This window comes from Gopherus evgoodei, chromosome 8 (assembly GCF_007399415.2).
Source record: "Gopherus evgoodei ecotype Sinaloan lineage chromosome 8, rGopEvg1_v1.p, whole genome shotgun sequence".
In the NCBI taxonomy this organism is placed as follows: domain Eukaryota; kingdom Metazoa; phylum Chordata; order Testudines; family Testudinidae; genus Gopherus; species Gopherus evgoodei.
In genome coordinates, this window is record NC_044329.1 from 13921437 (window position 1) to 13938642 (window position 17206).

Below are 17206 nucleotides of genomic sequence, written 5' to 3' on the forward strand. Positions count from 1 at the left end.
ATTAGTGGTCTTAGTCCAGTTCCTAATGGACAGACGTCTACACACACACACCATTGATTTCAATGGTAGTTAAGCACCTAACCTGCTTAGGTGCTTTCAAAAATCCCTGTAGGTGTCTATCTGCATCTATAAATGCCTGAATACCTTTGAATATCTGGCCCACACAATTAAAATTGGGAATTTCAGCTGAAAGACCAAAGATTTAATGGGCCTAATATCTTTACAATTATTTTTGCAGTTTTTGATTAATCACCTCTTTAGGTTAGGACTGAGGTACATTGGTTGAACAATCCAGATGAATGGTATCCATGGTTCGCCTATTGTCTCCATTCAAAAGTCACTATTTGCCAACAATTTTTACACAGTGTGGTGTATGAAATACCTCAGTATTTCTTTATAGTCAAAAATAGGAGGTATCTGTGGAAATCATATGGTAATGGTGAGCAAATATATAATTTTAAATGGCTTTCATTTGTTGTAAGTAGCGGACTTAAGACTTCGGTTCTGTAATTCTGTTACCCTGGCAACTTTCACAAGCCTTAAATTGAAATGTATTTAAATAGTAAGAGTAAGAATAGTACACTGAATAAAAACAAACTTAAAAACACTTATGAATTATTTTAAACTATTTAAACATACCAGAGTAGATAGTTAAAAATGGTTAATGGGTAATATTAAGGTTTGTTGAATTGAGCAATGATCGGAACATGACTGAAAATCAATTAACTTGTTTGAAATTGTTATATAATTAGTAGTTCTGCCGATCAGTACATAAATGCTTCCTGCAAGAAATTGTCACATTTGGATACCTTCCAACTAAATAAATAATTTATACATATCCTACTTGCTCAGAATCATATGTAGTAAACATTTAAGCTATTTTATTGCTATGCATTCTTAATAATTAAAAATATTGAATAGCTGGGTGCCTTTTGTTGAATGAGTGCAGGCAAAGAATCCAGTTCTGCTCCCACCAATTTCAGTGCAATGTTTCCAGTTTATATTAGAGAGCAAGATCATTAGGCCCTGAGCCAGCAAAGCATTTAAGCACATGCTTAATTTTAAGCACATGACTAATCCCCTTATGTCCCAATCCGACTCTCATTGAAGCTGATGGGAGTCTTTCCAATATCTTCAGTCGGAGTTAGTTTAAAGCCTTACTGAAAAAAATTAAAGATGATTTGACTACAAAATCAGATACAAGGATAACCTCCCGAATTTAATTTTGGAACATTTTGTTTTGATTCAGTCAATAGAATACAGTAATGATTTTTCTACACTGCAACCTTAACTCTAGTTTACAACAGAAAAGAGAGTGTTGTTTATTTCACAATCCTTTGGATCAGGCTTTTTCTACAACAGAGATCGAAGTCAGTGGATTACAAAGCACAAAGAAAGATGACAAATGACCAGTTACTTTAAAGTCACCAATTTCTTATTTCCACAGTGCCACCAGTGATTCGTGTATATCCTGAAACTCAGGCACAGGAACCTGGCGTATCCGCAAGTCTCAAATGTCATGCTGAAGGCATTCCTAATCCCAGAATTACCTGGCTAAAAAATGGTATTGATATCATGCCAAAATTATCCAAACAACTAACACTCTTAGGTAAGGATAGAATTCTGGGAAATGTATGTACTGTTAAAAAAAAAAAAGGAGTCAAATTGTTTATGTTGCACCTAAAAATAGATGTTCTTTTTCTTTTGCAGTCACAAAATTATGAAAATTATTTTCCATGACCTCTGTTCTTTTTTCTTTCTCTTTCTCCAGTGACTTTCCCATAAAGTACAATGTTGCTTGGTATAAATGATAACTGCATTCTGTTAAAACATAGTGTACCTGATACTCCACTGCTGTGCTCATTGTTTAAATCAGGAACAATCAGAAAGGCAATATATTACATTCACTTTGTACAGATGTAAATGACTATACAAGATGCAACCTACTGAGAATCAGGCTCTGATTCAGGTGGCTCCCTTTTCAGATTAACATCTGCAAATGAAATTATTTCTCATTGCTAATTTTAGACCCTCATTTTCAAAAGCTAACAGAGGGCAGAATCATGTGTAAATTGTACTTGCAATTTAAATATAAGGAAACGAGACCTCACCTAACACAGTTAAATGATAAATGATAGTGCATTATAGGAGAACAACACAATAGGTGGGATTATGTAGAAAACATTAACATCCTATACTAAAATGGTGAAAAATCAGGTTTTCATTGATTTGATGAAAAAAATTGTAGTATTTGTATGATTTTGTGCAAAAAAAAAAGGGGAATTTAACAAATTTTTACTTGAAGCAAATAAATAAGATGTTGCATTCTGTTTGGATGTGGAATTTCACTTTATTTCTTTGTGGGAAGTCTGTATTTGACACTAGGAAAAGAAAACACTTCCATCCTCTAGCAATCCACAAACTCCTCAAAATCTCAGTTTAAACATGGAAAATATTCAGAGATAAAAACTTTTCACTTTGCAAGCCTATAAGAAGCCTCTTTAGGAAGCTAAGGCATTTGAACAGCTATGTTACAGCAGTGAGGAACAGTTTATGGATGTCTTTGTTGCAGCAAATGGAAGTGAACTTCATATCAGTAGTGTTCGATATGAAGACACCGGTGCCTACACATGCATTGCTAAAAATGAAGTGGGAGTGGATGAGGACATATCTTCTCTTTTCATCGAAGATTCAGCCAGAAAGACTCGTAAGCTTATTTTTTCCTTTATCTTTTTAGGAACCCACTATTTATTTTTGTTCTAATGCTATGTGGTTTAGCTGAAGTTACCACTTCCCCTCTTTACCTGAACATATTCAATGGGAATTTTGCCTTAGTAAGGGTGTCCAGGAAGAGGCCTAACATGAATGTAATCTGCTTTGTGTTCTTTAGTCCACTAAAATAACCATCACACATTTGCAATTACAACTTGGTCCTGGAATCATTCCTCACAATCTGTGGAACTCCCATTGAAGCTAGTGTGAACTCTGCCCACACAGTGATTACAGAACAGGGCTCTATTTTGAGAAGATATCACATGAAGTATGATAGAAGACTTATTGTATCACCTTGTTGAGGGTCTTTTGTGTGTTAGGGTTATGTTGAGATATGAGCATAGATAGCTTTACTATATTGCTAATACACCGTTACCCCGATATAACGCTGTCCTCAGAAGCCAAAAAATCGTACCGCTTTGTAAGTGAAGTTGCATTATATTGAACTTGCTTTGATCTGCCCAAGTGCAGCCCCGCCCCCTCTGGAGCACTGCTTTACCGTGTTATATCCGAATTTGTGTTATATCAGATCGTGTTACATCGGGGTAGAGGTGTATTTTTGGATGTAAAAGAATACACTCCAGAGATTTCTTCTAATGATTGCCTGATTTCAAAAATGAAATTTCATTGGTCTGTTTGTACAGACTTTTCCTTTTTCAAGACAAGTAATACTCAAAATAGCCAAATATTGGATGCCTAGAATAGTGATCTGTGAAACAATTTTAACTTTAAGGGATGTTACCAGTTCAGATTGCTTGAATTGTTTAGTGTACCTCTATCACGCTGAAAAGAAGCAAAACAGGTTTTTAAAATATTAAGATTATTTTCCATAACAAAGACAAATATTTTGCCATCCAAATCTTAGCCACTGTCTTCGGTTAGAGCGCAGCACTGTTATTAGCAATACCCAACAGGAAATTGCAATATTGGAAGAGCTGATTGGTTGCCACATTGGAGTAACTCTCCAGAGTGCTTCTGCATATGATGCTTCTAAAGGTTCTGCAGATTGTACATGCGTGGGTTGATTCTGCTGCTTAGGTCACCTCCCAAAAATACACCACATTCTGAATTAGTGTTAAAAATAGATACACACATTCATGGCAATACTTGGTTCATTAAATAGAATTGTGTATTCTTGCAAATATCTGTCATTTTCACTTGAACCCTTGGGCAAGGGAAATTATACTATGTTGAGAAATAATTTGAGATATTACAAACTGAAATTCAAGTAATATACCTAAGGATGTTGTTTGAATCCTAAATGAAAATATAGTGTTGTTACATAACATTTCCAGAGGAAATACTGGAAAGCATTTCATTGGTATAACTGTCCGTTCTAGGCTTCAGAAAGATATTATATTTGTTTAATGAAAATGTATGGGAAATCACTGTCTGTACTGTACCTACAATTACATTCAGGAGAACATTCTGTACATCAAGGCTTGACCCTGCAGTCTTGGTACAGTCAAAACTCTCATTCATTGTAATGGGAATTTTACCAGTGCAAGGACTGCAGGATTCTCCCACAAGGAGAAGTTTGACTTTGGAAATGTCTTTTTTTCCTGATGTTTTATTCAGATCAAATACTTTGCCTGGATTAATGCTATGAAGTTTTTACAAATTAAGCAATTCACTTAAAATCACAGTGTTAATTCAGTTAACTGCTACAATGAAAATTTTGACATTGTATGTTTTTTCTTTTCTTGATTATTTTCTGGCTTTCCCAATTTTCTGATGCTGCAGTTGCAAACATACTGTGGCGAGAGGAAGGTACTGCAGTAAAGTTGTTTTGTTGTAGTGATAATGTGCTTGTCTGCTTCAGTAATTCCATAATGGGCCATTCTCCACTGACTTGCCACTAACTTTATCAGCTCTCACGGCTTTCAGATTAAATATCAGACCAGCAGTCCAAAAGTCACCCTTCATATAATAGATGTCACTTTTGTGATGTAAATTCTGTACATAATCCCTTAGATGTTTTTTCTATCAATAATAGATGATCCTGATGTATTTTAAATTGTTGATTTGGCAGAAACAATCACTAATGCAATTTAATGTCAGATTCTTAGCATATATCAATAGTTTAACAGAATTTCCAGAACAACTATGATCTCAATTTACTGCAAATGAACAAATGTAGACAAAAATATAAGTTCCATTTTTAAACATGTGGTTCATGCTGTTCTTTGCCTGTTCTTTAATAGTATGTACAAATATTTATTATGTAAACCACACACACACTGCTTGTGTTCATATGTGTTGGGTGAAACAATAATTATTGCTCCCTCCAATCCTTTAAATAGATGCAGGGCACAGGATGCCTCATTTCTTCTTGTTTTAATTGGCAATTAAGAACTCTAATCTGATCAAATTTATAGTGTGTCCTGCACAAGGTCAAAATTTCTGTAACTTGAAGGCTAAATTAGAGAAAAAGCATCCTAAGTAGCTAATGGACTCAAACTCAGTTAGGAGACACTTGTGGCCAACATTTCATTTAATTTTGTGTGTACATATACTGTAGTTATGTGCAAAAATGGGTATTAAGATATCTAGATACTGATTTGCACATACAATGGCAGTAAATGAATATGCAAAAATATCTAAGCAGTTGTGCCCGAACTGGATATTTCACAGTTTAGCTGCTTCCATATGTACAAACATATATTATCCAACTGCATGCACAAATGTGGACATTTGGGCACTATTGAGGTCTTGCATGTGTGCCTCCAAGCCACTGGAAAAATTGGTCCCTGGACTATAAAACACCTACTAAAAAGATGTGACTGTTTGGGGTTGTTGTTTTTTTAAAGTCCGGTCACAAGCTGGTGTTGCATTGGGTGCAGGCTTAACTTGTGCAGCTTCCACACAAGGAAGCCTAGATTACACTAGCCTACAAGTCTTCACCAGTGAATAAATTGTTCTTGAGCAATTTCCTTAATGTATCTGACATAAGCATCCTTTCCTTCTGCCATCTGGCAAAGCATATATTTCCATCCTACTAGCTGAGAGTGCAAGGACCATTTCACACCTGATCCTCTACACAATGCAAAGAGAGGATCTATTGCATCACTTGGCTTAGGGCTATTCGTTTTGCTTTGGCTTTGCCCTGAGGATTTTAGAGGCATAAGGAAAGTGACAGTTTTCAGTGACCTGTAGTTCTTCATCTTGGCATATGAACACCCAGAGTGTATCCACTGTCCCATTCCCTGCAGTAGTGCTGATGGCATACGTGTAAAAGCAGCAGTTTTGGGGTCATTAGAAGTGGCAGGATCACTAACTTGAGCAGATTGTCCTGAGACAGTTCTTCCCTATTCCCAACTCAGCACCAGCTACTGTGTAATACACAATGATGGAGATTGTTTCTCCACTGCTGAGTTTCATGTAGATTGCACTGTGGGCATTTAGATTTGCTCCATTCCAGTGTATAGTTTGCTCAGATCTGAAATTGCTATTGAATTAAATCAGTCAAGTGTCACCTATGTAGCGGTGCATGGTTGTTTATATACTGTGTATCCCATGTTCTACCTTAAAGATCCTCGAGGGGTGGGGTGAGAAAACTTTACATGGAATAAATAGACAGAAAAGGAATTAAAGGAATATGTAAAGTTGAATAATAGTTCTACTAAATATAGTGCAGTTACTGTAAACTGACCAGAATCAAACCTGCACATTTCTAAATTAAATTAAATTCTGAACATGTAGAGGGAGAAACAGTGCTAGTGAGAGCAGATGTATTATTAATTTCCTGAAATAACTGTGTGTTTAGAATATGATTATATAAATCTTTCCCTACATATTAGAAATTAAGTTGTAAAATATTTGATCTGCAAATTCATTCTAGAGAAAGGACCCAATTTAGTATGATAAAACTTGGCAAAGAGAAAAGGCTGGATGAGAAAGAGGGCTTTTTGTTTGGTATGGTTTTTTACATTTTATTTTATTTATTTTTCCTTCCTGTTAAAATTAAAGCTGGTGATTTAATATTTAACCAAAAGGATGGGTACAGCTGAATCCATTAAGGTGATCAAATTCTCATGTTCTCATATTACAATAAATTAGATTTTGTAGTAAACTGATGATGAGTTAATTACTGTATGCTGTGCTGCATGAAGCAAGCTTTTTGCTGTAAATCAGAGTTTAAATAATTGCAGTTGAGGGCTATATTTTCAAAAGTTTTCATATACACAACTATAACCCAGGAAACAAGCGCACATAGCATGCTCAGCCAGTTTCACACAGAATTGAAAGTATATGCAATAATCAATGCTTTTATGTGCATGTATCTTGTACAGTGAAAATAGTAGATAGAAGAGTGGGTGGCTCAGATATAGAATTAATCATCACACTCTTTTCAAAGCTGGAATAGTTTTCATTATGCCTGGGCCAAAGGAGGACAGGGGGAGCACACAAATAATCATCAGAATTATAGTTGTATATACATTAAAACATGAAAGCCTTGTATTACCAGTTTTAGCTATCAAAGTGCTTCAGTCGATTTGGATTAGAATGAGGAAAACCATTACATGGATTGCCCCATTGATACTGATTGGACCATTACTCTGTGTAAGCCAGTCAGGACTGAGGTGCATGTTTTTGATATGACAGTTGAACTCCAAGGGTTAACTAGTGAAAAGTAACTTTTATGTTTAAAAGCTGGATTGAAAATTACCGACCATAAGAGCATTTTAATTTAATACCATGTAAACCCTGAAAAGAGTGTTATCTTCAACAAACATCTTCATGTTTTAAATAGTGCCTGGTCCTGCTTCCATTGAAGTTAGACACAAAACTCACACTGACTTTAGGGGAAGTAGATTCAGGACCATCATGTTAAAACATTGCAAGGTAACTAAAGTAAATTGGAAGAGTAACTCCAAATCTGCACAGAACTGAAGGCATTATCAAGCAGTGTCTTTGCTGTTAGGGGCTACTAAAAGCTGGAAAGCGCATTCATATTCTTAACCAAATCATCAAATAAAATAACACTAATAATGTGCATGCAGATAATAACAGGCATCTACCACAATTGTCATAATTTATTGCATGAATGTTTTCACTTTTTAAAATGAAACTTATTTTACATATGCAAATTCATTCACTTATTGCACAAAGGGCCACATTCTGCTCTCCGATACATACACTCAGTTCCCATTGAAATAAAAGGGAGTTATGTGCATGCAGTGAAGGTGGAGTTTTGGCTATAATGCCTGGGCAAAATGACTTGGTAATATACTTCTGGAAAATTAGCCCTTAGCACCTACCAAGCTACTTAGTCCTTAGGTAGAGTCTGAGTGGAAATTCAATATTTATGTTTTTTTCAGAATGCATGATCCCTCACTATGGCATCACCTTCAAGGATCACAGCTCCTGTATCCGCTTGATGCCTTAACTGGGGTATTTCTGTGATATGGTTCAGAGACTAATCTTAGAGCATCAGATTCTCAGTGCAGCAACAAACATACCCAAAGTTAAAAAGTCTCTCTACATGCAGTGGTACTCTGAAGCCAGATATTTGACACCAAGATAGTTTAGATTTAAGGAATACTCTCCCATGCTGAAATGTCATTTAAATAAATACAGCAAATATTTTATGAAATTTTCTAACTGTGTTAGTCTCAATCATATGTAGTTCTTACTGTAAAAATTTCCTGTGATGGTTCAGGCACCAATCCTGGAAGCACGTAATGCATGTGGAGTAACACTTTAGATGTGAATATTCCTAATAGGATTTATAGATAGTAATCTACGGAGAACTAGTCCCAGTAGTGTGGAGTTGCTCATGTTTCTAAGTGTTTGCAGGATCAGGACCTTATTTTCTATGGAGCAAATTTTATTAAAAACAAAATTCTATATCACCAGTGCCATGGAAGTTTGGCAGATAAGTACACTATCAACATTATCTGAGATAACAAAGGCCATTGGAAGAATTTATTTAGCAGGTGGTATAAAAAGTTAGAGTTTTGGGATCTTTCTGATTCTGATTTTGAAAAGATTCCCTAACCCATTTTATAAGATATTATTTTCTGCATTTGCATGTAGCTGAAGAAGAATCAAACGATCAATGTTGTAGGGCATTTCTGCTCAACAGAAATGTGAAATTATAATCTTACAACAGAAATCCACTGAGAAGTAGCCAGTTTGTCAAAAACTCCTGGAATGCCCCAGTTTTGATAGATGAGTGCTATTGCAATGCTGAAATATTCCACATTTGTGAATTACAGTTTGCAAAATTTCAAAAATGTATTTGTTTTGGTGGCTATTTTTGGTTCATGCAGATGGTTTTAGACTACAGGATGGATTTTTTAAAATGTATTTCATGAAATAATCAAGCAATGCTTTTATTCATCTTTACAATTTGCAAATTACAAAAGGTCAAATTAATTGTAACTGTGTGACTTTGAGAGGTTATTTTGTTTGTGTGTTTTAGCTGACAGTTCATTCTCAGTTGCATAACAGTTAGCAAGCTATTTCCAGTGTAAATGGAAAGAGAAAAAAGTCATGGTTTGGCACGGTTAGAATGTCACACACATTCAAATTCTGAGACAGTTATAAGCATGGAAGACCTCAAGATATTTCCCTATCTTTGTTACTGCCGCCACCAAAGCAATGTGTTTTTGAATGTGTCTGTACCTCCTTCCTCACACCTTGAAGCCCTCGTTATGACATGAAGTTTGATTTTGTGAATGCACCAACTGCATCCAAATTACCAGTTTTTATGTAAAGTGATTTTTTGTTGTTCTTCCAAAAATAAAAAGTCTAGAAATATGGTTTTGTTGTTGTTTTAAATTCTGCTTCTTTCGCTTTGTTTTTTTTTTCTTAAAGGCCTAAGTGTGGGAAACATGTTTTATGTCTTTTCCAATGATGGGATCACAGTCATTCAGCCAAACGAATGTGAGATCCAAAGACATATCAAACCCAGTGAGAGGATTTTTACAAGTTATGTAAGTTTTTGTTTTGTTTTGATTTGTTGTAATGAAGTATCCAAGTCATCTGTCAGCTTGTGCTCCCTAGATCTTGTGAAGAGGATATACAGTAAGTGGGAAAAGTTACATTAACAAAGTGTCCAGTTGAGGATGTGCAAGGCGGGGATTTGTGGCCATGCAAAAAGTGAAGGAAGTTTAGCCTTGGAATCACAGAGTGTCTTGGATCTGGCTTGCCAATATCCAACACCTTGCATAGTCATTTCCAACTGTGCTAAGTGGATATAAAATTCTACCAAATCAGAACTGGGCCACAAAGCAACTAGGTCTCCCCAGCTGAGGGCTGCCCCATTGTGGCCCCCCCCAGTGAAATTCTGGTGTAAATGCTTTCATGGCCCCCTCCCCCCATGCTCTACAGCCTCCGGGTGCAGTTGGTGCGGGAATGTTGGTGGCAGGACAGGGCATGCAACTGGAATAGTACTGTGTTCTGTGTATTCTTAGCTGGCAGATGACCACTTGAGATATGGCTCAGGAATCAGGGAGCCACAACCAGCTGCTTTGCAATCCCTGTCACAGTTGCACCCAGGATATACTGAGCTTTGGGCCTAAATCTATGCAAGGGTTGGTACTTCCACAGTACTTGTTCAATGTCGTTCTTCTTCAAGTCCCTATGGGTGCTGCACTTCAGGTCCATATGCATCTGTGCAGCCCTTGTTCAGAGATGTTCAGTTAGCAGTGTCTGTTCAGCCCATACATGTGCCTTATGCCTCCTCATGCCAATTGCCGAAGCTATATAGGGGTGCACAGGTGAACCACCATCAGTTCCTTCTCGGTCACCTCAGTCTGAGATAGAACTCTACCATGTCTACCTGGAGCATGCATTGGCTTTTGTAACATTCTGTAGTGGTTAGATAATTTTATAGTTAGATAAATAGTGAGAAGATTGTTTTACTCCTTTTCTTCTTGGGGAGACTTATTTTTTCCTGATAGAGCATGCCTGGCTTGCCAGGTTTCACACTTTGCCTCTCCTGCCAAGAGACTATACCTATGAGTGACAGCCACACTTAAGTGTGTTCATTCCTTGCAGGAATCCCACATCTCCCAGAAGTGCAACTTCTGCCTGGCCCTCAAATCCAGGGGAAGGAAAAACAGGGAGATTAAACTCAGACTGCTAATGAGGAAATTCTAGGGGTGGTTTAGAACAATTTATTGTCCAGTCAGAGACACCTTGGACACATAGGTGACAGTTCCTCTTCAAGTGAGAAATTCCTTAGACCGGTGGAAGAACCAACTCAACATCTGTGCAGATGTTCCTTTCTGTCAGCCAGCCCCATCAGTGACTTTAATGACAGATGCATCGCTGTTGGGATGCGGAGCCCACCTCAGTACCTGCACGAATCAAGGCAGATGGAGAACTCAAGAAACCAGTCTCCACATCAATCTGTTGGCGTTTGGGGCTGTCGGGGCTTGCCTTCATTTCCTACCCTCATAAGGAGCAAATCAATCAGGGTCATGACGGACAATGTATCCTGCACATTTTATATCAGCAAACAGGGAGCAGGAAGATCTCCCTCTCTGTGCCCTGAAGTCATGAAACTATGGAACTGGTGCATAGCTCATCAGATCCGAATCTCAGTGGTCTGTCTCTGAGGTATTCAGAACACCACAGCCAATGTCCTCAGCAGACACCTCTTGCAGGTGTACAAATGGGAGCTAGACACTCAAATTCTCCCCAGAATATTCCTAAAATGAGGACTTCCAGAGGTGGATTGCTTCACCACCTCCAGGAACAGGTAGTGTCCTCTTTTCTGCTCAAGAGAGGGTATGAGTCACCACTCCTTGGGAGAGGCCTTTCTTCTATCTTGGAAGAACTATCTGGTCTATGTGTTTACACCAATGTTACTGATATTAAGGGTGATAAACAATATCAGGCAGGACAGAGCCAGAGTTATTCTAATAGCACTGACCTGGCTAAGACAAGCTTGGTACCTTTACCTGCTTCACCTGTGTATCCAACTGTCATTCAAGCTCACAGCCATATCTCCTGTCACAGGATGCAGGTTATGTGCTTCTTCCCAACCTAGTGGTTCTCCGCCTCAGGGCATGGCTCATGTTGCTAGACTCTTCCTGCTCTACGGAAGTACAGCAGGTAGTACTGAACAGTAGAAAGAGGTCAACCTGCACTACTTACCTGCAGAAATGAAATAGATTCTTCCATTGGTGATGGTGTTGCTGCCTTCTGCCTGATTTGGTGCCCCTTTCAGTCATCCTGGATTATCTGTTGGATCTAAAGAAATTTGGGTTATCAACCCAAGGTCCTTCTGGCTGCAATATCAGCCTTTCATCTTCTAGTAGAAAGATTCTCCATATTTGCTCATCCGGTATCATGTAGGTTTATTAAGAGTCTGGGGAATCTCCGGTCTGCAACCAGATTGCAGGCAACATCTATGGCATTACTGAAGACTGTACCAATACCTGAAAAATGTTGGGCCACTACATGGAGAAGCAGCATTACAGACAATATAGCAAAGAACAGATCATGCTGGCTCTAATGATGTGTAGTCCCACAGGCTTCAACAAAAGACCCAGATATGAATAAGGTCAGCAAGATTGAGCCCACACTATATGATACTTTTATAAAATGCAAGATGTTTCCAGGTTGGAGTTAAGGAGACTATTGGACTCTGCTGCTGCTACTCTAAATGCACAAGGACCTGAGAGCAAGATTTCCTAAAACTGAGAATGAAGGCTATAGGAACAAAGCAGTGCAATAATTCACTAAAACATAAGTCACTGTGTTTTAAACCCAAAATGAGATTTATATTGCTAATAAATGTTGACAGCACTTAAGTCCTCTTGTACCAAGGAATACTTGAAAAGATTCTGTTCTGTGCAGTATCATGGTTATTTGAATATAAATGGGAGCTTGCAGCAAGCTCCAGTTGCTTAATCTCACTGGGATAGATCCAGACTACAGTGTGCTATCTAATACAATAATTATTTCATGTTTTCCAGGTAAAAAGTTGGAAGGGGGAAATAATTTAGGCATACAATAGTCCCCATGGATTTTTTTGTTCTACAATTCCAGGCTAAAGTGCAGGCTGCTTAGAGCATAGCCCCTAACTTGCACAAATTAAACCTATTCTTCTCTCTTTCAGGAAGAGATCTGTCCTAAAGTTGAAGGTGGACCTGTTCAGTCCTGCCTCTGGGCTTCAGCTGTCAATGTCAGAGACAAGTATATTTATGTAACACAGCCCAAGCAAAACAGATTAATGATCATGGATATCCAGACACAGAAAGTCATGCAGGTACTTACCAGGATAGCTATTTATTCAGTGATGGCAAAGAGGCTTTGATATGCTAAAGAATTAGGTCCCTACCCAGTGAACCTGTGATCTAGCTCATGTGTCAGACAGATGTACTATTTTCACTCTCGTTGGGGTATACTGTGTCATTTGCCATGCTATAACCTCATTCTCAAAAAAACTGCTTGATGGCATGATTCTCATAGTCCTAGAACGACATCTGCAGTCATGTTTGCAGCTACCTAGAAAGTATTTCTCACCTACACTTACTGGGTCAGTTTGTGACCTCAGTTATAACCAGATTGCCCAGGAGTAACAGAAATTGGCCCCTGTAGATAAAAGTTGTGGTGTGAGATGGGGTGTTGTCTGCTTAGCCAGATCAGGGGACTGGAATCGGGATACATAATTTCTATTTCTGGCTCAGTCACTGAGTCACAGTGTTATTTTTTTCAGCTAATTACACAACTTTGTGCCTCCATCTTTCTAAAGTGGGGTGGTGGAGGTGGATAATGGATTTCAGGGTAACGTTCACAGTAATCTTTGTAAACAAATGTTAACATAAATAATGTTCACAAGCCACGTTCACTTCACTAAATATCAATACAAATATTTGTTTCTTTGAAGTCTATGGATGTTGACCCCCTACCAGCCAAATTACATTATGATAAATCGCATGACCAAGTCTGGGTCCTTAGCTGGGGGAACATGCAGAAGTCCCATCCAACACTGCAGGTAAGTGTTGTGTAAAGTTAATATTTTACCCTCTCTTTCTCTTAGTAGCACCATTGGCTACTGATAACACTTTCTGTCTCGAATTTAAGCTGGTCTTTAGTTGCATAGTCATTGTGCATTATTTCTCCCCCATCTCTCTTACAGTTGAATCTGGTTTTGAGCTACTGTCAGGCACAAAGCAGAGAATATGTTGTAAACCAGTAGTGGGAGTGTGTTGTTACCATTGTCCATTTTGTTTTTAAGACTGATGTCAGAGCCAAATGCCACAAATGCATGCAGAAAGAGCTGGGGTAACTAAGAAAAATACAAACAAGCAAAGCTCATAGTGATTTTTGCTGCCTGATCATCGCCTCCTTTAAAACAGCACTGGCACAAAGTGGTTGTAAGGCAGCTGTAAAGGATATCCCTCTGGTCTAGGTGGTCTCGACAGCAGGCACAGAACCAACTCAGCCAGCTCATGACCCATATAGCAGGATCCCTTGGAGCAGGGAGCAAGTTTGAGCTGGGCAGCAGTGCCACCGACATTCTTACACTCTGGGTATTTCCTTTTAGTATAACAGGCCATAGGGATCATTTTATCTGGGCTGGACAGCCCTAAGCCAGCTCTGATCTGTGCCAAACCAGCCCTAGAAGAGGTGCAGAATTAGCCCAGCACAGGATGCATGCCTCTGCCTCTCCGCTGTAAAGGAGGATGAGATAAGAATGCAAAGCATTTTGTGGTATTGTGTGGAAAAGGCACTATATATATAAAAATACACTGTACTGTAGTTTTATAGTTCCTTCAGAACTCTTTGGCCAATCATGTGCCGGCATCTGAACAAGCCTGTTTCTTCTTTTTAACATCAGGGAAGGCTAGATAGGATATTAAAAACAATTAGCTATTCAGCTTTATATAGTGTGGGGCCAAGTTTTCTGCTGGTCCATTAAGATGTTGCTTATTTTCTTTGAATTCTGCTGATTTTATTTCACTTCTTTCCCAAATCTTGAGTCTCTTTCATGGACCAACTATGGCGCACAATACACTAGTATTCTTCTCCTCTCAATAAAATATAAACCTTCAGCAGAGAAAGAGGTTGTTCACTGCTTCTGAGACTTTTGTATTGAGAAGTAAAAAAAAGAAGTGATAATTGAAAGTATTCTGCAAACTCAATTTCAAATCCCTCTTTCTGAATAAAAAGGTCAGGCTGGTTTCCAAAGCAGCTCTCAAGAATAAAGAAGCACACGCAAAGCCTCTAGGACAAATTCTTCTTTAGACACCCTAGTGCAAATGTGGAATAAGCCCATGAACCTCCATTTAGTTACTCCACGTTGATCTATGTTTAACCAGAGCCCTACACATCATTTTACCAAGCTAATACAAGACCCAAGTTTGACCCATCCACACGTACTCCCGTGTAATTGTTATTTTCTGATACCCATGGTCTAGAACCTTCTGGATCTATGAAACTCAAGCTTTCCCCTTTATACGTCATTGCCAACAACATCCAGATACTTAAATACTAGACAGCATTGGCTCCTAGCCCTGCATTAGGAGCAATATACAGCACTGCTGTCCTGGGAAGGAACTGAGCCTCTGCCAATGGCCTTGACCCGCAGCAAAATACATCCAGTTGTTTTAACACTAGCCAGTGTATTGGTGGGGCAGATCCACTTGGATCCAAGGTTCTCTTCCCATCCCCCCACCACCACTCCAGGTGGCTGCCTCTGTACTGCAGGAGGGTGGACTGTGTGTTCTCACTTCACCTTTGGTCCTTGTGCAGTCCTTAAGGATCACTGATGCCTTTCTGGAAGACAGATATGCTTTACAAGTTGTTGGGTTCGGTACAGGAGTAACTGGATGAAATTTAAGGCCTGTGATATAGGGGAGATCCAACTCAGTGATCTAATCCCCTCTTCCCATCCCCACCCCCACCGCCAGTGAATCTAGGGCTAACTACAGACAGGTACTTAGGTGTTGCAATGCCTAACTTGTAGGCACCTAGTGGAATTCTGAGCCCTGAGCTACCTGCCTGGACTACCCATGCATTGCACAGGGAGAGTTAGGTGCCCAAGAAGGAGATTCTTGGGATCCAGCTGAGCAGGGAGTGGCCTAACCTAACCAAGTCTGAAATGCAGAGGAAAGGGGTGGGGCTTAGACCCCAATCAAAAGTATTTAGCTAACTCCCATCTGGGCCTTAGGTACCTGAGTGACAGGCCAGAGGGATGTGCCAATATTCTTAGCCACAAACCCTCTCCTGAAGTTAGGCACCTAAAAGCAGGGTCAGCTTTTTCTCATATTGGGTATTCTAGGGACACACACAAGCGTGAGCCGAAAAATTCCCAACCTGCTTGGACCTGATTTTGTGTGGGGCCCAAGCCCATAAGCATGCTCAGAACACACTAATGCAACTGAGAGCTTTAGGAGAGAGAAGGGAGTGCCCAATCTGAGAATTGCTCTGGAGGTTCAGTTTGAGTGCGGGCTCTAAGCAGTGACATGGGCCCACCAGCAGATACTTCGATGCCTACAGGGTTAGATAGCAGCTGGACAGTGGTTCTGAAAATGTCAGTGGCACCAAATGTTGGCATTAGATGCCTAAAGAGGCAGTTAGGCACCCAAATATCTTGAGTCTGCTCCAGCCCTTATGTATGTTGGAGCTTGAGAGAGGAAGGATCTTCTCCTTGCTGCCCTGCACAGCTTCTAAGTGCCCAGTTAAACTATTCAGGCCAGACGTTTGCCCATAAATGATCACCTTCTTTACAGCAGTTGCCAGGGTATTATACAGCAGGTGCCGTATTGCCATACATATTTTAAAAACCATTTGGGCCCTGCTAAATAACTGAGGGATCCTGCACTGTTGTAACCTCTAGCAACAGAACAGTAGCAACTAAAAAGAAGTTTCTGAAGCAATCTCAGCTAACTTCTCTGATGACTAGCATAGGGTCCTGTACAAGATACAGGAAGACAAAATGGGATCCCTTTACCCTTTCCAACTTAATAGCTTCTGTCCAGCTGAGAAAGGTTTCTGTAATTAAAGGAAAGATGGCACAGACTTGTGATTATTAACACGACAACACCAACTGCACAGCTGGAAACTTGTTATAGGACTATAGTTCTCAGAAGTGCAGATACACATGGATGGCATTAGATTAACATCAGCAGCAGTCTACCTTTTGTTTTTCTGATCTATCCCTCCGTCCGGACCCCAAAAAAAGTTTGCAGTGTCAAATTTGATGAGATTCCACCCCATCCCTCTACCTCAAAAAAACCATTAATGGTTTCCCACAGCCTGTAATTAAAAAAGAAAGAAAGAAATTCAGCTGTACAGCTTGACCTTAATTTTCTCCCTCTTCAGAAATCAAGGGTTTATCAAATAAAGCTAAGCAGCCTATGAAGGGGCTGCTATTGTTTAGTTGTTACTAGTTTATTGGAAAGCAAATGTACAATACTGTTTCTGGCTTCATGAAAACACACTGCAAAAATTGGCCTTTTTTTTTAAT

The 17206-nt window shown here is 39.1% G+C and overlaps 1 protein-coding gene across 4 annotated transcripts in view; it reads left to right on the plus strand.

The window, feature by feature from the left end:
• Window positions 1–17206, plus strand: part of FSTL4 (follistatin like 4) — a 471928-nt gene that overhangs the window by 445787 nt on the left and 8935 nt on the right. For 2 of the 4 annotated variants that reach the window (XM_030573170.1, XM_030573173.1), the window contains 6 exons: window positions 1448–1609; window positions 2573–2707; window positions 4516–4542; window positions 9595–9713; window positions 12851–13000; window positions 13622–13729. In XM_030573170.1, coding sequence (XP_030429030.1) covers window positions 1448–1609; window positions 2573–2707; window positions 4516–4542; window positions 9595–9713; window positions 12851–13000; window positions 13622–13729 — 701 coding nt within the window. The remainder of the gene's footprint in view (window positions 1–1447; window positions 1610–2572; window positions 2708–4515; window positions 4543–9594; window positions 9714–12850; window positions 13001–13621; window positions 13730–17206) is intronic. The other 2 variants (XM_030573171.1, XM_030573172.1) reach the window with 2 other exon arrangements.